Source organism: Brachyistius frenatus, unplaced genomic scaffold (genome assembly GCF_029030835.1).
Source record: "Brachyistius frenatus isolate BFR_SWC_R1_liver_20210118 unplaced genomic scaffold, ASM2903083v1 Contig_6, whole genome shotgun sequence".
Classification (NCBI taxonomy): Eukaryota; Metazoa; Chordata; class Actinopteri; family Embiotocidae; genus Brachyistius; species Brachyistius frenatus.
The window spans coordinates 7862150-7886709 of NW_027210605.1; the positions used below are offsets into that span (position 1 = coordinate 7862150).

At 41.3% G+C, this 24560-nt stretch overlaps 2 protein-coding genes across 3 annotated transcripts; one reads left to right on the forward strand and one right to left on the reverse strand.

Moving 5' to 3' along the window:
* Positions 1-2177: 2177 nt before the first annotated feature.
* plekhn1 (pleckstrin homology domain containing, family N member 1) lies at positions 2178-15413 on the forward strand. 2 transcript variants are annotated; one of them, XM_069688983.1, is made up of 16 exons: positions 2178-2353; positions 4088-4178; positions 4383-4544; positions 5364-5444; positions 5941-6031; positions 7904-8037; positions 8651-8800; positions 9922-10002; positions 10106-10181; positions 10445-10590; positions 10920-11072; positions 11853-12089; positions 12563-12718; positions 13100-13345; positions 13576-13636; positions 14565-15413. In XM_069688983.1, the coding sequence occupies exons 1-16, from the start codon at positions 2280-2282 to the stop codon at positions 14747-14749; spliced, it is 2124 nt and encodes a 707-aa protein (XP_069545084.1). In that variant the 5' UTR covers positions 2178-2279; the 3' UTR covers positions 14750-15413. The 2 variants fall into 2 exon arrangements, with proteins under 2 accessions (XP_069545084.1, XP_069545085.1); XM_069688984.1 differs by having other exon boundaries at positions 13103-13345.
* A 1063-nt stretch (positions 15414-16476) lies between these two features.
* On the reverse strand, positions 16477-23257 carry perm1a (PPARGC1 and ESRR induced regulator, muscle 1a). Its single transcript, XM_069688982.1, has 4 exons — positions 23174-23257; positions 18895-22661; positions 17700-17816; positions 16477-17346 (listed from the first exon to the last, which is right to left on the reverse strand). The coding sequence occupies exons 2-4, from the start codon at positions 22643-22645 to the stop codon at positions 17231-17233; spliced, it is 3984 nt and encodes a 1327-aa protein (XP_069545083.1). The 5' UTR covers positions 22646-22661; positions 23174-23257; the 3' UTR covers positions 16477-17230.
* Positions 23258-24560: the final 1303 nt, after the last annotated feature.

The following is a 24560-nucleotide window of genomic DNA, read 5'->3' on the forward strand; positions in this document are numbered from 1 at the left end:
ATTTGTGATTTGGAAGGTAAGGAGTTAAAGATACTATCCAAAATGTGTTTATGTTTAGCTTAGAAACAGATTACCTTAAAGGGTTATCATATTTCAAAACTAGGAGAACGGACATTTTTGGTTGGTTTACTTCGAGTTGGTTCTGGTTGAATGTGGTAGATGTGTTTATAGTATATCAAATGCATTGTGTTCCTTTATAGATACTGATAGAGAATCGTTTGCTCTTTCTCTGTCTCATGTCAATATTTAAATTACAAAATTTAAGCTAAACCTCAAACAATTCGAACATTTATTCAAAACTTTGGTAATATTTCTTTGTTTCGGATATTTCTTGAATTCTTTCCCTTTAAGAAACAAATTTGTTTTTTCTGGTCTGAATTCAGCATTTTAGAATTGAGGATGTATGCTGAACAGATTGCAAAATTCCTTAATTAAAATCTTGTGATACTAAACCTAATCTAACTTGATATAAAAGTGATACTGTAACGTTGGGGTGAACAACCATTACGAAAGTTAGTGGTGTTCTTGTCAAACAATTTGAGCTCTGAAAGGATAATTTAGCTATAAACAAATTTAGTCTTTCTCAGATTATTAAAATAGACGAGGTTGTGATGAATTAGGATAGACTTTATATGTCACATTATGTTTTATGCCTTTGATCTAACAATTCACTCCTCGTTGGAGGTTAAGTGTTTCACATGTGCCAATGTTGTGAGTGGAAAGGAGTCGAGATAAAACACCAGCAATCTATTTCAATCTGTCTACTGATGTTATAGACGACATTTTCCTTAGTCCTTTTACATCTTATCTGTCACTTCGAATACATTTAATATTTGTCTGTTACTTACGCAGACGTTTTATATTTGCTGACCCCACATGTAGCTCTATCAGTCTCCTATGTTGATTAAATTACAGGGGTTTAGAGAGCAGTATAACACAGTATCTTAGAGGCTGAAAGTGATAATGTCTCCATAGTTAAGAGGCTGACGACTGTTGGTGCCTCAGGTGGATCCGTTCAAACGACCGGTTGAACAGGTTGGGAGTAACTGACAAACTGCAGCATACGGTGTATTTCACTTTAAGACGTAACCGCAGCAGCTCACCACAGACAATGACCTAATCGAGAAGCAAACACTACACGATCACAAGGGTTTGACTCCTTCGTTTGATTGATAAGGCTGCTTGTTACTGTCCATTTATGGAGGTCAACTCTGAAAAATCCGTCTAGTGTGAGTCAGGCTGAGTGTTGCAATCTAAAACCTATAATTATCAACTTAACTGCACAACAGTCTAAATATATTTATCAAATATCAAAGCTATATTATCAAAATGGATTGTTAAGTCTATAACAATGTACATCCCCTGGGACGACATCCTAAATTTTAAGGTTTATTTATGTTGCTTGATCGTGCTTGAATTATTTAGTTGGAGTGACTCTCTAGGTGGTGAATATTTTGTTTAGGAGCAAACTCCCAACATGCAAACAAGATATGTTTGCATGTACCTCTTTTCTTATGAAAATTACAACCTTTAACTTCACAGGCGTCCTGTTGAAACTCCTCTCTTCCTCTCCGACTGACAGGGAGAATCTCATATTTGATATTTTGTGTTAGGAAACAATGTGACACCAGATACTTTCACCTCCTCAGATCAAATATCTTAGTGATGCTTTGACTATTTTTAACATCTCCACTGTGTTTTATTTTGAACTACTATGATCTGCTCAAACAACAGGGGAGCGTACTGTAATATAACACTTCCCAGATACTTAAGTTTCAAAATGACACTGATGTGCTCAAAGCATGAGGGCCAGTAATAAATAGATTCCTTAAGTGTGGAGGCATTTTCATGTCTGGGCATGCCGGCAGAAGTTCCCATCTTCCCCAGTGATTGACACACACCATCCAGCTTGTTTAGTGGCCACTGGTTGCAGTGGTGCCCCGACAATGAGCTCCATTTGGCTCCTGGAAGGTGTGAAATGGCACACTTCTCCCCTGAACCCTCGGCCTTTGTTGCTGGGATTGATTTAGCAGACAGAGGCAGCTCACAGAGAGTGAGTCCTACTGATTATTCACCACCACCAGTCTGTGACGCAAAGTCAAAGCCCTGCCCCTTTTACACAGACACACTCTCACAGAGCCCTCTCCCTGCCCACTTCTGCCTCAGTACAAGTCTGACTTCAGCAGGGAGCGCACTGCACTCTTGGATTACGCTCATCTGTCACAGAAGGAGTACAGTTTGTCTACAGAGCAGCACAAAGCCACACAGAGGACGGCAGCATGGGGACCAGCATGTCATGTGTCCCCCAGCACAACTTCAGATTCTCCAGCAAGAGTTTCATACGCAGAAATAGGTAAGAACAATTTAACCTGTCCAGGTATTCTTACTGCACTTGTGTCAGTGAGTCCACAGAGCACATGTCATGCCCTTAACTGCAGTCTGTTATTTTAGACTGCCTTTCAGCTGGAAGGAATTCTTGGTATTTCTCAGGGTTTGAGCAGTGGGGTTAAACAGAGGTTGTGAATTTTATGAGGCCATGGTCAGGATCATATGTTAATACAGGAGAGTCCCGCGGTCGTGTCTGAGTGGTGCCTGTCTGGCCAACGGTGTCAATGATCCAGTTACCATTTGCCTCCTCTTTGCATCTCTGTGAAGATGATCTGCCAGCTGTCAGTGAATCTGGTTTCCCTCCAAAAAAAAAATCAGGAACTGACCCCCATTCATTATTATGATCCCATGCGGGCCATTATACTAATTAAATGATAAGATCTGGTTTGTGACTCCAGATATATAAGAAAATGTCATGAAGTGATCTGACCTGAAGGCGTTTGACATGAATAAAAGAAAAGACTGACAATAATGGGTTATACTTGGATTTCTATACATTTTTCTTTAATCCTCCAGGATTATATGACTGGGCATTTTACACTTGGTGCAGCCAACTCTGCTGGACAACCACATCTGATTCTAATTAGCCTCAGCTTCAGTCTTCAGTCCTGAGCTGTGTGATGATTCAGGGTCTACTTTTGTTAAACGTGCCATGTAGCTCTTAAGTTTTCAAATAAAAAGAGAGGCAGGGCAACCCCAAAGAAAACCGTTGGGTTTCAAAACCTCCAGCTTGAACACTGATACACCTTTCACGTTGGATTGATGGTTCAGCACGAACAATACAGTCAGTGTTCCAGTTTCCTGTGTTCCCTGCTAAGTCTTTGTGTTGGTGAATCAGGTCAGGCTCAGGTATTCCCCACAGAGAAGGGGAGTGAGTGCTGCTGAATGCCACAGACTTGGAGAATGTTGGGTGTGCAAATCCACTACCTGTCTATTATCTACAATATATTCCTCTTTCACTTTACAGCTGCAGGTTCCATCATGGTGAATGTCCATCATATTTTTCTCTGTTTATGTGTAAATTTAAAAAAAGAGATTTAATGTAACAGCATCCCTCACTTGAGATTAAGCAATGATTAATGCTGAACATGGACTTGCTGCATAGACAGTCCTTGATTCCCACCATGCAAACAAAAGCCTGCGTTGTTGCACTGAGGACACTGGCACACATATGTACAGATAAGCATGTAAACTACAAGCTGAGATTGTAAAAGCAATCCCCAAGCCATATCTTTGCATTGAAGGGGCTTCCTCATAAGGCCGTGACACTAATGATAACAGATGAGGGTCATGCAAAACAAAGAGGGCCATTGAATGCTGATTTTCCTATGCATATCCCTGCTGTCAGAAACACAAGACCTGATTGTTCTTATCATTTAAATAGCCGGTATTGATGGGGTGAGGGATAAAGGAAGGGCCTCTGATTGAGTTATATGACATGAGACACACAACATGAATACATGTCATTTATCTGCAGTGTAAACTAAACTGAATTTGAAATGCAACGCAGTAGAGCAAAAAAAACGCTGCATTTAGGTCATATTTTTAATTGACTACAGTAAATAACAGTGAACTCCCACAAACAGGATATGTTTCTTGTTGACACTCCAGCTGGAAAGTCAACTAAACACCAAAGATGGAATAGATGGTAAACATTGGAGAGCGAGTACTAACACATGGCTTTCTTTCTCCCGGGCAGCAGTCGCCTGTTTCGCAAGAAGAATCCCCAAGAGGGACAGGAGAAGTCCAACAGCATCATCAATATCCTGTGCACTGTCACCCCGAGGAAGGTAAGGACCTCCATCAGCTCAGAGGACACGGCAATAACATGAAATCATATGCATACCAAACAGGGCTGCTTTCCTCTGAGTGTCAACATGTGTGCTATTCAATTTTTGTATTGCTGTCTGTGTGACTGACTTTACCACCAGGCCTGACTGGTTTACTCATGTCATGTCTAAACTCTCCTGACGTTACTGTATTAATGGTTGCAGGAAATGACACACAAAGATCTGCAGACGATAGGGAACATAAAATGGGACCCGCCGTTTCCTTACGACCCGGCCAGTGGCTGGAAGAAGAGCAGCATCAATGTGAAGAACTACGGGCGGATGATTCACAGCTCCAAAGTTCGTTTCCGCTTCCTCCACTGCCAGGTGAGTGGAACAAAATAACTTTAATGACTGTGTGATGAAATATCAGGAAAGCAGCTATGAAAGAAAACAAAGATAAAGCCTCACAATCATCATTGTGGTTAGAGAGCTTTTGAACAAATGACCAAGCCTTCAATGACACATCATGACCTGTGAGTGTCAAAACCCCCCAAAAAACAGGTGGAGAGTAACAGGATGTTGCTCTGCAGGCACTGAGCACACTGAAACTCGCGGCTGTCTTTGACGTGGTGGCTGGCTGTGAATAATCCAATCAGGTCTCCACAAAGCGGGCCGCAGCCTGTGTTTGGACATGCTTGCTTCTGCTGCGCTTGTGAAACATCTCCAACAGAAAACCTCAGGGTAGAGAGAGTTCTTCTGATCCCCCGGATTGATAAAGGACAACCTGGCTCCTCGCGGTGGGAACTGCAGTTTGTTAAAGCTGTGACACAACAGCTCTGTGAAAAAGTCGAAAGAAAAGATTGATTGAAGGAATGACGTCATGATGGCAAAAGAACAAACTAAATTATTACAGAAAAGAACACCGCAAAAACCCTCATCCATCCCATTGAATCAGAACATTTCCTGCTCTATGAATCAGCAGATGATACAAGAACAATATGTTACAAAATGAAATTAACAGTAAGAACTGACAGACTATTTCTTGGCAGAGAGTTACTGTAAATATTGATTAATCTTTAGATCTTTGTCAGGCTGCAATACATGACTCTTCTTATTGGATACAAACATCAAAACAGACTATAATGTGGGTGTGTAATGTGTGTAACTCTTTTCAATCAATAACCTCTCCTACTGTCTCTGCAGGATATACATGACTGCTACCTGGATCTCTTCCAGACACACCTTCATTTTGTCTCCAACAACACAACTGGACTCACATACCAGGTAACTTCTTATTAGCTCAAGCAATAACTACCAAATCCATAGTTCCTCACAATCACAGGCAAGATTTTTCATAATTTTAAGTTTTATGTTGTGTCATCATACCTTCTGACAGTCGTACCCTGCCAACCAGCGCATTGTTGATAAACAGAAAGTATGATTATGTCTCTTTATCTGTTTCATGAAGCATGAGCAGCCATTAATCATCAGTTAATCGGGTCTGTTCAGAGCTCACCTACATGTGGAAAAGAGACAGCTACGTACTTGTATACAGTATTAGTCAGATTACAGATGGCAGCAAAGGGAAGGCAGACATGAATACATCATTGATGGCTGATCTCAATCAAGGTGATTTTTTATTTTTTTTATTTGGAGCTCAACAGTTCAAACAGAATGACAAGTGAGGGGAATGATGCAGAGGATGCTTTTGATTTGTGAATGAGAGAATGCTTTTTTGGCCAAAGGAGCGTGATTGGACTCTTTGTTGTTTTGTGTGCAGGGGACTCTTCCGCTGAAAGAACTCACCATCAACAACCTGCAACAGAACTGCAATCACAGCCAGCCCCAAGAATTCGCCTTTCAAATCAACGGTAAGTTTGACTTCACTAGAAAGTGTCATTGGCAGCGAGCCCTGGTATGTGATAATCATCTGTTTTGTTTCATTGGCTGCATTAAATTCAGCTAATAAATCACTCAGACAGAAACCGGCTGATCCGGTTGAAGGTTTTTAAGTCAGTGGGTAAACCAGAGCTAGTGTGAGAATCTTATTCAGCTATTTGGCTCATATTTACAGTATCTCAATTTAATGAATCTTGTCCAATGTTTTTAACCCCTCCTGGTGGTCTGCTAAGTCTGTTATCAGTTATGGATCAAAGTAAAACTTCTCCCCACTTAAAAAAACCCCACAAGAAACACACACTATTTTCAGTCTGCAGCGTTTCCCATGTTGTCACATTCCAGTGATTCAAAGGTGGCGCGACACCTTTTCACCTCTTCACTTCCACTCAAACCCAAGACTAACTAGAGCTGGGCCCCTTTCACCTTTGGTCAGGAGGCCAAACTGGCCTTAAAGGCCCCGCTTGTTAGACAACAGGTGCCCTTCAGTCAGCTCACAGCTGTCGCGCAGAAAAGCCGGGCTAACGCTCTTAGCCTTGTCACTGCGTATAATCTATGGCACATTCCAAAAACTGGTTAATGCCCGTTAGAAATGCCAATTAGCTTTTGAACTCTGAATAGAAAAAAAAAAAAATCTCCAATGGGAATTATTTTCATTAAGGAGGAATAAGTTGCTGTAATGGTTAGATGACTTTGGTTCTTGTCTGGGAAACAACATCAGTGAAGGCAGGGATTAAAGAAAAAATACTGAGCAACAAAAATCCAACGTGTGAAAAGGCCATCTCGGTCATGAAGGTGTAAGGTTTCTGTGTTTATATGTCTTCGTCACTATTATCTTACAGGAATATCTGCTGTCACAATATTGACTCTCTTTGGTGTTGCTTTCTCGTGAAATTAGTTTGCGGTTTCCCAGATCGAGCTTGTTATTTTGTGGTATGATATTTCAGCTGTTTTCATAAACCTTTATTTACCTTACGGGAGGCATCGCTGACAGGAAACAGGTCAAGGAAGCATGACAAAACTCTGAGACAAGTGAGAAATCTGATGCAGAGATTTACTGCGTCTTCCCCTCACTGAGCCGAGAATACTGTGTTGGTGAGTGAGAGGGTGACGAAGCAAATACCACACGAGAGGATGTGTAAAAATTCCCGGAAGCTCTCACATGGTTTTAATCAACGTGGCTGTGAATGTTACATAATTGCAGATAATTACTTCTAACATTAGTTAAAGACCTCTGTAAACTGAATCAGAGTTTGATTGAGAGTTTTAACACTGCTTGCCTTGCTTGAACTTTGAAAAACAACAACAAAGGGAGTAAAAAAAAAACATAACTTTCAGACGAAGTGCTGTGGTCAAGGTCTACCAGTAAGAACTGGGATGAAAATAAAGTCAACAAGTGAGTCCAGAGAAACTGCTTATTAAGGAGCAGTCAACGGGCTATGGTTCCAGACAAGTACAGTACAACGGAATGAAATGGACTATCTGTGCTGGTTATCTCTGGTATGTGTGGGACTGATAGGCAGCGGGGGATTCCAGCTCTGCTCACCCCAGGTCCTCTTCACTTCTCCTGGGGAAGCAGTTCGTGGGAGGGAAAGTTTGCGGCAGTCTTTAAATGCCAAACGCAGCAGGTCAGGGAGGCTTTTTCACAACAGGCCTTACATGTGGTTTACTGTCCTGAACATGTGTTAACATTTATCTGACTTATTGTATCACTCACTCTAAAGATCCAAGAGTTTGAACATCACTGATTTACCCACGACAGAAAGCTTTTGATCAGAAAAAGGCACAAAAAGAGAAACCTGACTGACACTTTTCCTGTTTGACCCTGTGACCTTTATCCCCTGCAGGTGTCAGTCTAAACCCCATCATCGTCTACTGTGCCAACCAAGAAGAGATGGACCTGTGGTTCGACCTGCTTAAAAAAAACATCGAGGCCAATGGAGGCACTCCAATTGCACCCGTAAACTACACCAGAGTGAAAGTAAGTTCAACTGCACTTTTTTGTTGCCTGCCACCTGGTTTGAAATTACATATGATAAATTATATCCGGCAGCATGAAAATGTCTGTTGTGCTGTAACAATGAGGAACACCCTGTTTGTTTCCAAATTCAAACAAGCACTTGACAGTGGTCTCTTTTTAAATCCTCCTGTGGATTAACCAGCGAAATGCTTTGGCATCAATCACTGCTGAATAAAACAGGATGTGTGTGAGCGTGTAAATTTGGTGAGTCATGTAGGTCACTGCTGGCTCTTCCTGAGGCCTGAATACTAGGGAGCGGCCTTGACCACATCATGCCCTACTTCATAATTACCCTAACATCTGTACGGAGTTAAAGTGCTGACTCTACACCCACAGGTGGGGAAACAGTTCATGAAACACATGAACCACCTATAGATGTGCCAAGAAAGAAGAAAACAACTGAACTGATGATTCCTTTGAGAGGCTTAGTTTAGGAGCCTTTTCTGGGAACAAACATTCAAGAGAAAGAAGCCAAAGTAAAATGTTGAAATTCACCTAGGGGCAGACCACTGTTCATATTTACTTTGGTGATGATTATATCTGACTTCCATTTACCCCTGTGTGCTTACTGCAGCCAAACCAAGACGAGACTCCCGAGGGAAGAGATGAGCTGAGAAACTCCATCAACAGAGAGCACATCTATGAGTGGGAGGGCTCTCAGCGGGACAGCCTGGGGCCCATCACCTACGTCACGAAAGTCCGACTGCAGCACTTGCCCTGTCAGGTACGACATAACGGCTGATTATCCTCAGTGAATCACAGTAACGGGTCACTTGCCTATTTATGGAAATATACAGTACAGCAGAACGTAAGTCATATGTTTTCGAACTCTGGGAACTTTTTCACGTGATGAATAAAAGCAGGAAAACATCGGCTCTAAATCCAGGTGACTCACATAGTTTTAAAATTGCGCAACACACGTATTACCTCAACACAATGTAAGGGGTGAGTTGAAATGGGCGCAGTCCATATTTTAGCAGCTCCCCTGAACATACGCTGTTTTCTAATATCTTTATTTTTCTGTCAAGGTGCACTACAGTTTCAGACACCTGCAAACAACTGATACAAAAATAAACCAAGTCATGCGCACAAACACCGATACAGCTTCACATAGCGGCCAATAAAAGCAGTAGTCATGATGCAGCTTGTACGGATATCTGTATTTAATTCTCTGTGGGAAATGGCGGCAGCACTATTGAAGTGTGTGAGATTTAGGGCCTGGGTGTGTGAGAGGCATTTGCTCGGCTCATGCAGTGACTCGACTCACCTCACAGCTGGAATGTCAGCTGTCTGTCCAGACACACCCTCTGAGAGAAGAGACATAAACTCTTACAGTCCGCCGCACCTTTAAATGCACCACAAACTGGTTTGACTGAAGATCCTACTGGGAGCTCAACACAGTATTAAAGGATAACATTGGTGTTTTTTTTTTTTTTTCTAATGTTCACACCAGGTCTCACGGTTGCCTTTGTACCTTGTGTTATTCAGAATCTTATCTTTGCTGGCGTTATCAAGGCTTGTTTTTTTTACCTTCAGGAGTATTTGGTGCCTGTCTGTCTTGTGCAACATAAAAACTTCCCTGTTCAATATACAAAGAAGAAAAAGAGCCACAAAGAATTCATGTTGCCCTAAAAATGTTCTGGCTTACACATGTTTCTACTTAATATGACTTTTGACATGATAAAAAATTAAAAATGAGATGGTAGAAATGTAAACTAGACATACAAAAGTGCAATTTTAGCGACACAAGAATTTACTATTGGATAAGAGTGATTAGATGTGTTTTTATCTAATGAAAACAACTGCGCACACTTCATAAAGTTCACTTTAATTGTATTTCCACAGGAACAGAGCGACAGACTGCTGGTGATGTACCCATCAACCCTGATCATCCTATCAGAGGAGAACGATGGGCTCTTCTACAAGGTACATTTGACCACCTTCTTCCTTTGAACTTAATCATATGCTGAGCTGTGTATATCCAGTGTTTGCATAAGAGAGCTGTGTTAAAGAGTCATTATGATTACAGGGAAAACTTCCGCTCAACATGATTACAGTGACTACGCCCTGTCAAGACGTCAAGCCCAACACCTTTATGATTGAAGGTAAACACACTGAATCGGTCAACTGCTCTGCTCAGCACACTGCCATTTAAATAGACATGTTAAAGGGCTTATAATGAGTGCACATTCTTATGCATGTTTTATTTTAAGTGGCCTTTTACCATGACTTGCGCTAGAGTCACCGAGTGTAACCCCTCCATGAATGAGCTGGTTTGATCCCTGGTGAATAGCAATCTGAATGTAGCACATTCCAGTGAGCAACTGGACCAAATGACGGGCTTTGTCCTCCCCTGCTCTCTTCTCAGGGAAGCTGATCAATCCCATAGTGGTGTCCTGTCTGGATAGGATCGAGTTCTGCGACTGGATCCAGCAATTCAAAGTTGCTGACGTGCCTGTTCTCAGCCCCCCGCCCCCTGTGTATGACATCATCTACACCCCGACGAACATGGAGGTGAGACCTGCTCTCCTTACGCTCACGGACCAACAATAATGACATCATCAACAGCTGCTGATGATCTATAACTATGCCGTGAGCTATTTCTTGCGAAGCCACAGGTAGAGTGAAATTAAGTTCAAGGAAAAGTGATAAAGGAGACAGGCGGCCTGGCCTTGTCTCTTATGTAAACTGACAAACACTCAGCATGACTGTGAACTCACTTCCTAAATTGCCACTACTACCACTACCAAGTCAAGGGTTCAGTAGAAGTGGCTCATTGTCAGATACTTTTCTAAAATAATTTATTATCTTTTTTTTTTTTTTAATTTTTTTTTTATCTCTAGGCTCCACAGTTTGAGAGGTGGAGTGGAAACAGCCAAGGAAGAGTGGAGTCTCTTAAGTTCAACCAGTCGCTGAGTGGACGTGGGTCCCAAAACCTTCAGCTCCCCATTCATGAAGAAAACCCTCTCTCGCCAGGATACTCAGAACCCCTCTGTGTAAGTCAGCTGCGCCTCTTCTCAAGTCTGGCTATTCATTTAACTAATAAACATAATCAAACACACGAACACTGCAATATTTGGACAGATATAAACTTGGTGGAAGTTCGTTATTAAATTACTCATAAGACTTGTGCTTGTTTTGGTGGAGCAGAGCGACAACACCTTTCTTTTACAAAGTGAATTATTAAGTGAGGTCGATAGACCAAAGTGCTCCTGTTACAAATGCTCAGGTGGCGATCGCCAGGCCTTTTAGTAAAAGAACAAAATTACAATCAGGTCAGTAGTTTTTTCGCACAACAACATGTACTCAATGTATCAAAACAAAACTTTTGGATGTAGTGAAGAAAGAGACACTTGAGATCCTGATTCAGCAGTGAAAAGTTTGCTTGTTAACTTCAGACTCTTTTAAAAGCACTGAAGCACTCCGCATTATCAGGACATTTGACCAAACTCCCCCGGGGGAGGACTATGTAGGCCGCCTGCCCATCCAATTAGCTTAGAGTGGAGAGGGCTGAGTGCCCAGAAGAAATGTTGCTGTTCAACTCCAGACCCGAACCACCGCTCTCCCAATTAAGCTAATAAAGACCTTCTTCTCCCACACTCAGATGACTTTGTTTACTAAAAAACACCAGATGATACAGACACCTAAAGCTGAAGAGAGAAGAGACACTTTATAATGTCTGCTCTGCTAGGACTTCTAGGATAAAATCTCTGATGTGTTGTAAAGCCACAACTGTTGACTGACTTTTCATCGTGGTGTGTTTGTTGTCCCTACAGTACAGCCGTCCCTCCTCCACTGAGACTGCCCGGCTGGGCAGCAGAACCAATAGCATGTCTTCCCACACCAGGCCCGAGCGCGACCTTCGACCTTTGTCACTGCGCTACTCCTCCCCCCAGCGCAGCTCCTACCTCCAGCCTGCAGAGAGCTCGGTGCTGTCTCAGATCTACAGCACGCCCTACTCGGGCCTGAACCGGGCCAGTCCACAGCGGCTGGAGAAAGCCCCGCTTGTCAAGGTAACTCAGTCTGGTGTCTAATTTGATAACTGAATATTCCCTTTGAGACTGGTGATTTATCTCACATGTCATGTGCGCAGTACTTAAATAGAAACACCAAGCAGTAGGCTGAGAGGGGCCGTCATGCACAGTGTTAACAAATTGAGTGACGTTGGCATTTATGCACATTAAGATTGAAAGATCAATCTGCTTCATGGTGCAAAGAGTGAAATCTATTATAGTTCATAAAAAAAGCACAAGCAGGTCTTAAAACATTTACTCTACTCAGACAGTTCCGCTCCACTGCTGCATAACTGGCATTAGTCCAAAACCTCAACTTAGTAGTCAGATCGTAAAGTGTGATGTTCAAAGTGTCTCTCTATCACTTGAAGAGTGTCAAACAGTCAGACTGATGGAAGGAAAATTGGTGATTGACTTTCCTTTCCTGACTCAGCGTAAACTAATGCCTGGTTCTGTTTGAATCCTCTGCTCAGTCTAACAGCTGGAGCACTCCTCAGACATCTCTGAACTACTCCATGAACATCCCCCAGCGCCACTCGGACATGTGCGCCCCGCGACAACCCTTGTCGCCTCTGTACGATGAGCCCTGCAGCCCCGAAATCTACTCCCTGGACGAGGCCCGGCCGGTGGTAAGTGGGTCAATGATACTGAAGCCACAGGTTCAGTTTACACCTGTGCAGCCAGTCTGATATCAGGCAGTGCATACAAGCATAAACACGTAGAAACAAGAGTCTTTGGTCAGGTTGCTAAATCTCTAACAACTTATAGTTTGTAACAGCATTTGACCATCACTGAATCCAAATTTATAAACCACTTGTTTATTTTGGTTAAATCACATCAAAACCAGCTCAGTTACATACACAGAAAAATATTTATTACCAACATGTGTTTATGGCAACATTTTGAACACTACTAGACTAGGGTGAAATTATGGTTAATGTTAATCATATAAACTCTTATTTTACATTCTTATAGTTGACCTCCTGTGACCTCTCCCCTCTGTTCTTTAGCAGCAGAGCTGGCATGAACCGATTCACCACCGACACCATCAGCAAGACACCCGGGTCCTTCCTTCCTCCTTCCAGCTTCGCACCCCTCCCATGGGCAGACGCTGCAGGAGGAGCCTGGTCCTGACCAACTCCCACGGACATGCTCTGGGCCTGGAGGTGGAAACTCCTCAAAGCCAAGCAGAGCAGAGAGCAGAGGCCGTGTCCAGGCTAAAGCTGCTACCTGTGCCCGGCCAAGTGCAAGAGCAGGTGAGAAGCACAGAGACACTCATCTCCCAGGACACTCCTGTTTCTGGAATGCTCTGCCACAAAGTAAAATGCTGCTGCACTGGTTGGTAGTAGAGAAAGGGTATATACATGTGAAGCACATGATATTTAAACAGGTGCAACAGATGAAACACATATTTTAGGACATAAGAGAATGTTTGTTTTAGTTGATCACGGGAAGTAACTTTCTCTGTTTTCACATCTGTTGACAGATTCTTTTCCCGTCGAGCTGTGTGAGGAACAACACTCAGATGCTTTATGGTTACTCACCAGGTAAGAATTGAAGGCATGCATACACAAACCTAATGAAACATTCCTCTCTGAATGTATGGTGTGCCTGTGTGTGGACTTAAGTTCAAGCATGCATCCAAGTGTTTATAGTAATTGTTTATATGCTTCAAGTCCTGATAAAATATCTTTTAATTAAAGTGTTTTCATCTTGCCAACAAAACAGAGAGGGCTGTTTCCATGGCTGGGATAAATATATAGTTTTTTTGAAGAAACAATGGGCACTCTTTCAAATCTTTAACACTGTAGCATCATATCTCCTTATGAGTGTGAGGTATTGAAGTCAACACCGTGAGCCGCCTTCTTAAATATCACTAAGAACGCAGAGCATTTCTCGCTCTCCGTTGCACCATATATTCATCACTGTATGCACTTTGGATTGATTGAAGTCTTGGGTCTGTCAGCAGGTAAACTGAAGTTTGAAGGTTACAGAATTGAAGGTGCAGGAAATGTGCAAATGTGCCAACTCGAGGAAGCATAATAAAGCTCTAAATGTCATTTGGTGTAGACGTCCAGTGAGGTCAAAGCTCAGTGGAAGAGAACACAGTACTACAGACAGGATTTACTCCTCTACTGTGAATGACAGCACACAACTCGGTACATGACATATACGGGCTCTTTTATCACATGATTTTTTTTTTTTTTTTAAATTTATACAATATTCCATAATTTTTTTTAAATGTGCTGTGTACAAGTGTTTTGCATGTTTCTATAGTATTAGAAAGCAGACATAAATAACATGGATTAGAGGTGGCATGTTACACTACTGGTTTTACAGTAAGATTATATTTTGGGACAAGGCACATCACACCATAATTACAGTGGGACTGTGTCCAAGTTTATAGAGTCAGGGCAAGTTTAGCCTTTCACTGCTTGAAACTAAAAGCCCGGGAATCTTCTTTGGTTCCTGCAGATCACCACTCGTACCTCGAACCCACAGAACCAGATGACCAGGAAGTGGACTATGACAACATTTGGGAGTACGACTGCGATACTGGAATGATTCAGCCAACGTCTGGAATTTCGACACACTGGTCAGGATTAGACTTTGGGGCCAGAGGCCTTGATGCCATGGCAACCCAGCAGAGATGGTCATGAAACAAAACAATCGCCCGGCACTCGTCTGGACGTGTGCAAACAACTGATCTCTATCAAAGGGATGATAAAAGCCAACAAGCACAGCCTGTGCTGCTCCTGCTGTGTACCGTATGAACCGACAAATCCCGGGAACCGCTTTGTTAGATGTTCAGTAGTCTAGCAGAAGAACGATGGGTGCAGGTGTGAAAGGAAATACCAAAAAACACAACATTATGGAAGTGACAGACTCGCACTTCAATTGTCTGTTTGATATGTAGCATTCAAAACAGCAGCGTGAACTTTACATACTGTGTAGCTTCAATGTTATTTTTGTAAAGTATTATATGTAATGGTACTGTCAACAGTTTAATATGTTGTACCTCAAGTTTTTTAAGGATTTTCTAACAGGCCGTTTGTTACTTTAATTTACATGTTTCCTTTTGTTTCTAATTAAAGCTATAAAAAGCATTCCATCAGGGCTTGTTATAGTGAAGAATATATGTGTATATTTTTGTAAATGTTGTATATTTATTATTTTATTACACTACACTGTCAAAGCAAATCCATGTGGCTTCACTTGACTGCATTAAATATGCTAATATTACTATCTAAACTGCACAATACTGATACCTGTGTGATTTTTCATTTTTGTTTGAGGTGTTTATTTATATTTGGAAATAAAAATATAAAATATACATGTTTGGTTAGTCTTATTTTAAATATCTGAAATCTTGTATAAGTAAATACAAATTACTTTTTCTCTCTTTTAGGGCCTCATAAATCAGTATGTCTTTTTTGTCAAATCTGTTACTGTTAAACAAAAACAGGCCACATCACTTCGGTTCTCTGCAGCCTCCACCAGCTACTCAGTGCTTTCAGATTACAAATTACACACTGAGTGGACCGCTCAGATCACAAAGGGCCTCTTTTACTTCATATGCCCACAGCAATATCCACAGCAAAGTCTGGTGAGAAATAATTTTGCATCTATCCAGCTAAACTAAAGGAACAGTTTGTTTACCGGTCTTAGACTGTTACAAGCAAACTAAAGAAGTTTGTATTCAGTCAAACGTTCTCTTCAAATCTTTGTGGTAATTGTGTATTTATGTGTATATATGCATTTCAATATCCATATGCACATATAGAGAAATGAGTGCTTATGTTTTGTACATATGCATATACGTACATAACAGTATGTACGCATGTATGTATTACATGGGTGTGTTTATATGCACATTTTGGCTTTTTAATTTTATGTTTTAATTGTGATGTGAGGCACCTTGAGTTCCTTCTGTATGAAATTGTATTAAACAACTACATTTCATTTGGAATTTGATTTTGCGCCCCTGTACGTAAATCTGTGACATTTTGAAATATTAGGTACAAAATCGAACTGGGTGCTTGTGCTGGGAGAATACTGGAACGGCTTTATGGGCTGAACTTAACTGAGGGACATTTCATATTTTATAACGCTTGCTGGGGATAAATTTGATCCTGAAAGAAAAAACCTTGATGACAGATTGCCCGTGGTTGATTAAGCAAATTATTTTTTATGTTAATTGTGAGCTTGACACATAATTTGGGTCTATACTTACTTTTTTAGAACAAAATGAGTATTGTCAATCACTTGAAAACTGCATCTGACACAGCAGTGATACGCCAGTCCAGGTTCTTATGTGAGTTTATGTCGCCCTCTAGTGTTTCATTATCAGGTCTCAGTGCTTTTTGAATGACAGACAGCACACAACTCAACCATACTGTTTACTGTAGTTAAACTGAAAGACATCAACAGCTCAGTGCAATTTATACAACAATACTGTACAGCCATCTTCTAATAATCTATAAAAGGCCCATCACATGATATATTACTGATACTAGCACACAATGCTATCCCTATTATGAAATATACTTTTGTGAGGGAATGCTGTTATACTTCAATGTTAAATATGGCGATACATGTCCCCTCAATAAATTTGTGAAATACTTCTGATAATTGTCAGTGGAATATTTTACAAAATTTGATTAAAAAATTTGCATTATACAAGTAATGTAGTGGAAAAACACAGGTTTAAAAAGAACCATCCTAAATTCTTGAGTGTCTCAACTTAATCCATTAATCACACGTCCATCTATCATGTCCAGTCTAGCTCTGAGTGAACCTGCCTCCAATCTCCCTTCAGTACATACTTTCAAACATTATTTACAAATGTCTAAAGCTTTCTTTCAGATAAGTAAATGTCTCATCCTGCTTTTGGTCATTTTGAATTTTAAATGAATGCTTTCAAATGTTAAAAGGTAAAAGAATCACGCACAATAATTTAGTGAGAAACAGTTGTTGATTAATTTCTCTGGAGCGATCATCGGAATTTAAGAGTAATATTTATATTGCAAACAGGTAGCAACACAGTTTCTTTGAACGACTTGCGTCCCGCATTGGCTCGTATCAAGTCTTCATTGAAAAAATGTATCATTTCACTCATGACGGATTTAGAGGCAGAAACGTCAAGAGTCAGGCAGCGAGGTGTGACACAATCTCATTTCATTTTCTGCTGCCTCCATTTTGACATACTTACGCAGGTATCGAATGGCTGACAGAGCACTTACGTTCGCCAACAGAACTGAGTGAAAAAACAAAAAGTGAGTCATCACATTACTCATACTTTGCAACAGTGAATTTACTCCTTCATATGAAGTTTGCTTTCCCTGAAGCTCGTTATATTTTTTTATTTATTTACCCCAGTCTTTCCTGGAAAACATTTTTTTACGGCCTCAGAATATTATTAACAGCCAGAATCCTTGCAGTCATTAAAAAGCTCAAATGAAATGATTTTAATTCAAAATCCAATTTTGGGTGAATACAATTATAAAGACTGAATGAGCAGCTGTTTTGAAATTTCAGTGAATAAAAAACAAGATTTGCAGGTTTTCTATTGTTCCAAAGTAAATCAACGTGACATATAAACATACATACCAGCCTTCCAGGCATCTCCAACTTGTGGGTTTGCAGTCTTCAGGACCCATGAAGCAAAAGCAATACAAACCAGACACATGTCTGAGTGTCTGAGAGGCAGGAGGGAGGCATCCAACCCTTTTTAACATAGAAAATATCATGAATCATTAAGCTGCTCATACAAATGCTGCATACAAGATGTAAACAACCATTCACACAGAAGTTCATTCAGGGGTCAGGGGCATTGGGATTAACATTAACATACCAACAGCTGTAGGAAAAGCTCTCAATAATATGTTGGATGTGAACATAAGACAACATATTAGTGGGCATCTTAATCAAAGCACATTGTAGTTTTTAAAAGAGATTCACAAATACATAACGACTCCTCAACATTGGATCATTTCATTTCCCTTCACAGCCAAACATGAATTATAGTGCTGAACAGGCGGCTTAGAGGAGACACTCATTGAGTGAAGTCAAGTTATCACGTACAACTTTTCCTCTTGGCTTCACCACTGAAGTCAGTCAAGGTTGCCAGACAGCTGAGGAAAGAGAATCTGTCGCGGTCATGACTGTAACAGCTGACTGAGTGGATAACATATCCTTCACTACAACTGTCCACATGTGATGGAAACAACGAGAGCTTAACCGATGAGGTCAAATGTGACAAACACATCAAGCGTAAATCCTGCTGCTAACTGTTCCAATAAGTCTTAATTCAAACAGCATGCAAAGCAGATCGAACAGCAGTGTGAAAATAATGAATTTAGAAATCTCTCTAAAGTCTGGATATCTACATACGATATTTTTGTCAAAAGACTTTGCCTCAACTCAACTAGTGCAGACTGGGCTAGATGAGGATACGTGGGTATAAAGAATGGCTGAATGTAAACCTGGCATTTTATGTGTTTTTTAAACCTCTGATAAAAAGATTGGCCAATAAATTATAGTACAAAAAAAGAGCTAAATGTTGTGCTTTAGGTTTTAGTGATGGTGCGACTTGCTGTTTACACTGGAATCACATCTTGTCTCTTTACTTTGACCTTTATTCCATGAAATTTCCAGGACTAAAGTCCTGTCATATTTCTGCTTTCTCATGAGTATCAAACAGAAACATGTTGGTTTAAATGAAACTGAAAACTGTAAGAGTTCAAGTTAAAACCCAACGAGTAACGACAGTTAATGTATGCATCATTGTCTAAAGCGGACTTACTTGGATTTGAAATAGGCGTCTGTAAGTCTTCGTATCTGAAAGGCTGCTGCGCTACTTGTCTGGAGATCCTGTCATCAAAGGAGCAGAGCAGCGGGTCGGGAAACATCACATCTTGATTTACCAGGGCAGGAAAAGTCCTTGGACGGGATCTGCTGCTGGGCCTCACAGGTGTAAGAGACAGAGGGTTTGATCTCTGCTTCTGGACTGTAGATGCTGTAAAATTACTGTTCCTGAAGGAGAGTGTTGGTTTCCAGAAGAGATTTTGTCTGAGGTCGCTGTCTGTGAAGAAATTCTCATATATGTCTGTAGAAATCTGAGTTGAGCTGGTCTTCCGGCTGAACCTGGTCACCACCCTCACGGGGCCGCAGTTATCTTCTTCATCAGATTCCACAGAAGAATCGTCTGACGAAGAAGACGCAAAGAAATATTCATAAGCCTCTGGAAACTGCAGATTTCTGTCAGCTGAGCGAGAGTAGAAAAAGATGGGAACTGGCTTATCTTTGGCTGCAGTGAGAGGGTAGAAGAAGCTTTCTGTATCAAACTCTGAGAAAAAATGATCGTATGTTTCCGGGACAGAGTTTCCATCAGCGTAGAAGGTGGTTATGTTTTCTGTAGCTGCAGGGCTGGGAGCTGATTTTTTTCCTCCAAAGAAGTACTGAAATATATCCGTAAGAGAGACGCGGTAAGTGTCTGTCAGAGAGGAAGGTAGAGATTCCATGTCTTTGTCTTGCTTAGGCAGAAATCCTTTAGTGAAATACTCTACTTTTTCTGAATCGCTTTCATCTACAGGATGTAAAGCTTCAACTTTCCGTGTGTAGCCGAAAGACTCAGATTCCAGGGCATGTAAATTGTGCACGCTGACATTTTTGGAAATCTTTCTGAGGCACTTTTGAGGCCCATTAGAGAGGACAAGTTGGGGAGTGTTAGTCACAGATGTCAACATCATATTCTCCGGGTAAATATCGGCACATCTGCTCGCCGAGAAAGGTTCTCTCTCCCACGTAACACTTCTTGAAGAGGAAGAATCGACTGCGATCACAGAACGTAAACTTGACTCTTCAGAATCAGGTGCACTGCACGCGTCCTCATTGACTTGCTCCGACTTGGACTCATCCACATGAGTGAAAAAGCCTGAATCGGTCACAGCAAACATGTCAGGCTCCTCAGTTTCCTGTAAAGGTGGGAGAGAGCTGGGTGGAGCGCCTTTGCTGATCATCCTTACGCCCAGAATATCATTTATCGTCAGCTTCTCCATCTCACTCCAAAAAGAAGACATGGCAAACACTTTATTCACCACCTTTTCTGGCTCACATTCAGCTTTAGATGCTGAGATGCTGTCTTCTGCTCCATCCAACGAATCACAGTTCGATTCTGGTTGGCCTTCAGGTCCAGATGTAGCGTCTCCTTCCTTCTGTTCAGCCGACATTAGCGCTTTTTTTCCTCCTTGACCTCCAGACTCATCTTCACTGATGGATGAACAAAAACTAGCCGACATGTTTGTGAAGTTTTCGTTGGAGAGTGAGATGACAGACTCTGTGTCCAAAGTATAGCAGGAGGACACATGTGTGATATCTGAAAGACTAGTTAGGAAGTCTTCAGACAAGGACTGTTTGGTTTCTGTCTGAGGAATGTTTGTTAAAACCGTTATTTGTGATACAGCTGATTGAGTTCTCTCAGCTTTTGGGTTTTTCTCTGATAAAATATCTAATTTGGATAAAGTTTGAACCTCCAGAGGATGTTCTGTTTGCTGTACTGTATTATTTATATCTAAACTGATCGTACTTTGAGATAGATCAATACAATCTGATGGTAAATTAGTGCAGATCACGGTATTGGAAACCTTGTCTAATAATGGACAGGCTGCGGTTTTGAATTTCTGAGGTTTTGTTTTGGGGGCGTGAGAAGTGATCCCACCAGTTGCACACAGAGTATTTTCCAGCGTAGTGCTATATTGGTCTTTGCTGTGACAGTCCGATTCCAGCTGTTGTTGGGGCTCAGCCTCACTTTGACATGGCGGCTGTTCATCTCTGCCAGAATTTCCAGCCTCTGCAACCAGGACTGACTTAGCAGCAGATAGTTTCTCATTTTGTCCGTCTTCCACGGCCGGAGCCTTTTCCTCTGCACTCGGAAGAAGACTCACTGATTTGACCTCTGCTGCACAACATTTTAGATTTTGTTCATTTTCACATTCAATCACAGAAGGATTTATTTGATCAGACTGCTGGAGGACTCCTGCTTTTACCTCCTTTCTTTGATTTTCTCTGGCCATGTCTGATTTATCAGTTACAACTTCACGTGGAAACCCAGAATATTTATTCAGGCCAGCTGATTCTTCTGCCTGTAACTTACTGCGTGGCCGTGAATGAGCTCTATTGTTTGGTGTGGACATTTCATTGTTAGCAGTTTGACTCAGTGGGATTACTGTTGCATTATTTTCAGCAGCGCCTGTGGCTATACACCCTCTCTGTCTTACGACACTCTCTGGCAAACATAAATACTGACTGTCACATGGAGGAAAAAAGGTGGACAGATCGTTTACTTTTACTTCTTTAGCAGACCTATTCAGTGGGAAACTACTGGTGACTGAACATGGAGTAAAAAGAGGTGCGAGATTCTTTTGTGGTTCATTTAAATAATATAACTTGGCATCCTCAGATAAACACTGACCCGATCCTCCTCTTAATGCATACTGCTCATCCTCTGAGTCAGTCTGCTTGACCGAAACCTGCCTCTCACACCGATGCCCACCGTCACCTGGCTCCATACTGAGTCGTCTCTTCTTTCTCCTCTTCCTTTTGATGGAGGCGCTTGGAGACGATTCCTGGCTCGCTGCTTTGTTTGTGCTTGTTGTGTCTGACTGCGAAATATTACGGGTTTGGTCTTCCCGCCACTTAACGTTGGTTAAGTCAATACCACACTTTTTACTGTAAGTGAACAAACTTTCCTGCTTACTCTCATCCAGAGGTGTAGACATTACTGAACAGTGATTGTGAGGTGTTGATTCTGAGAAGAGAACCCTGTCAGGTGAGTCATGAGACTGTTTCGGTTGTGGTGCCTCATTTACTCCGGTTTCTGTACGAGCTTCTCCTCTGATGGTTAACTCAGTTTCGGTTAATTTGATGGTCTTGAGCTCTGAGTTACCAGCTGCAGGTTCAGAGGAAACGTTGGACTCAGCCTGAACTTTTTTCATAGTGTTTATGTTCCTGATGGTGTCGACAGGCTTCGTGGTCTCCCTGCCAACTGCTGCTTCCCCCCTGGCAGGCAGAGAGTTTAATTTGGGTAAGTTTTTTGGCAAACTGCTTCCACTGGCTTGTTGCCCATCACTACACCGCTCCTCCTCTTGTACCGCCTCGCTGTTATTTCCCCATTTCACTTGGCTTGGCTCAGCCTCTGTGAGACTTTTCAGCCTTTCAAAGAATACATTGACCGACTGAAGGTGTATATCCTCCTCACTGCCCGAGAGCACGCTCTCTATTGCACTGATGCCGTGCTTACTGAGGTAATGCTCCGCAGGAGAGCCCTCGCAGTCTGGGGGGCCATCGATGGGGCGGTCGATCTCCGAAAAGCCTGCTGTACGGTCGACTCTCTGAGCCCTCTTAGCAAGAATGGACGCTGGATCATCAATGTCACTCATCCCCGAATCATCCACACCTGCTAATGAAGGAGAAAGCAGGTGACACTCCTCGCATTCTGCAAAGAAGCACTCCCAGTCTCGGTCACAGATCTCCACGCTGCAGTCAAAGTCATCCATTTTGACTCGAAACAACCTGCAAAATCAATTAAAAGAGCTGTAATCCAAAATCAGTCACTGTTGAAAGAAGATGCAATACATTCAGGTAACTTTTGCAGCCTACAACTAAAGATCCTCTCAGAACAGACACCAAAGAAACATATATCAAACCTTAAGCTGCCACAACTAAACTAACTAAATCAACAGATTAATAGAAGAGAAAGATTTTATTGTCATTGTACAGGATACAATAAGATTAAGAATGAAATTAAGAATAAAGTCTTAATGCAGTTATAAAACACAAGCACGATCATTTTTACTGGACATAATTTTTGCACCACAATTTAAATTATATACACGGTATAAATAAAATACAAAAACTTGCTACAATATCTGTGGGAATGCAATATCATGTAATCTAATAAAATGTAATGTAAATCTCCTATCTGTCTGTCAATGTAAATTAAATAAAAATATTTAGAATGACAAGAGGACGTATTATTTTTTTTTTTTTTTTTAGCTGTACGAAAATGCAAACAGGCTTCCTACCTGTCCTGCTTCAGCTGTGATCCTGGTCTACAGGAGACGAAGGACAAAGAAGTCTCAGCTGCAGCATCATGACGCGTGTCCTCTGATGTGCGTTCTTGTGCATGAGCATGCAGCACGGCATGCTCCATGATTCGATAAATATAGAGCGGTGCTTCTGATCACGTAATACACACAGTGTTCTTACAGCAGCCATCTCCAACAGAGGTATATTATTTCTGAACCATAAATAGATCCTCCACGAGCAGGCAGCTTAACCGGTTACACGGTAGTTGTTATTTTACGTTTTCGGTTTACGATTAGTCGCTTAAATCTGTAATAAAAGATGTTTTTGTTTGTTTTATAGATCCTTTTTATTCATCATGATTTGTGATCAAATATCCAGAATTCAAAACCCAGGAGCGCCTACAGTAACACGCCTGGCAGTGGCTACGGTGTCAGTCCCTCTGCAGATATGGGTGTCATGTGAGATGTGTGTGCCTGTCAGCTGATAAACTCACTGGTATGACATCATGGGGAGACAGCGGATACCAAACTTTCCCCTGCAATGTTTCCAGCCACTTCAGGAGAGTCAGAGGCAGAGAGAAGAAACTGGTGAGAGTCATGTGACTCTGCTGAACCTGAACAACAGAAACACAGACAAAAAAAAGCATTACTTTATCTGAGAGAAGAGAAAACCTTTTTTTTCCCCGACACCAGGATGTTGTTTTCATATTCATCACCCGCTGAAGGAGGAAACATCTCAGTGCTTACCTCAAACTTAAGACGAGAAGTTCAGAGCATAAATCCTTCTTTAAGTTTAAGTTGTGTCTGTATGAGAATGATTTGGTTATCAGTTTATCAGTTGTGCAGCCAATCATGGTTCAATACACGAAAAACGTGACCTAAAGTCTTCAATGCACATATACTGGGGGGATTTTTCACACAAAATTTTAAAATTAAATATTTGTAAAGTGGATTTTTCAGTGGTGAAGAATATATGTCATTTAACTTCTTTTGTGGAAATCACATCAGACAATAATAAGTATTCAAATTAGAGTATTGTGGACACTTTTATTAATACATTTATTGGGCTTCATGGATCAATAGGGACACCAAATTATAGAAAAACCATTACATCTGCCACTACAAACATTAATAACAAAAGCTTATTCCACAACAACAAGGGATTAAATCTGAAATATTTATAAATTGTTAACGGATGGATTTTAACCAAAATGTCCTGTAGCTCTTTTCCAGAGGGCAGTGGTTTGTCTGAGAAGTTTTCCTGATGGATTAAGGAGATAAATAAAAAGGCCAACAGCTATGCCAGGGGATACACTATTCAAATGTTTTTTCACAATCGGGCAAGCCAAACACTTTTTTTGTTAATGAATGGATTATTACTGGT

Excerpts from the sequence above, each read along its gene's own strand:
- plekhn1 (XM_069688983.1), top strand. The coding sequence starts at position 2,280 with ATGGGGACCAGCATGTCATGTGTCCCCCAGCACAACTTCAGATTCTCC. Across the intron at positions 8,038-8,650 it reads TAAACTACACCAGAGTGAAA|CCAAACCAAGACGAGACTCC; the intron begins GTAAGTTCAACT and ends TGCTTACTGCAG. Across the intron at positions 12,719-13,099 it reads TGGACGAGGCCCGGCCGGTG|CAGCAGAGCTGGCATGAACC; the intron begins GTAAGTGGGTCA and ends TCTGTTCTTTAG.
- perm1a (XM_069688982.1), bottom strand. The coding sequence starts at position 22,645 with ATGGATGACTTTGACTGCAGCGTGGAGATCTGTGACCGAGACTGGGAG. Across the intron at positions 17,817-18,894 it reads GACGCCTATTTCAAATCCAA|GGTTGGATGCCTCCCTCCTG; the intron begins GTAAGTCCGCTT and ends TATGTTAAAAAG. Across the intron at positions 17,347-17,699 it reads TGGAGATGCCTGGAAGGCTG|TTCTGTTGGCGAACGTAAGT; the intron begins GTATGTATGTTT and ends TTTTTCACTCAG.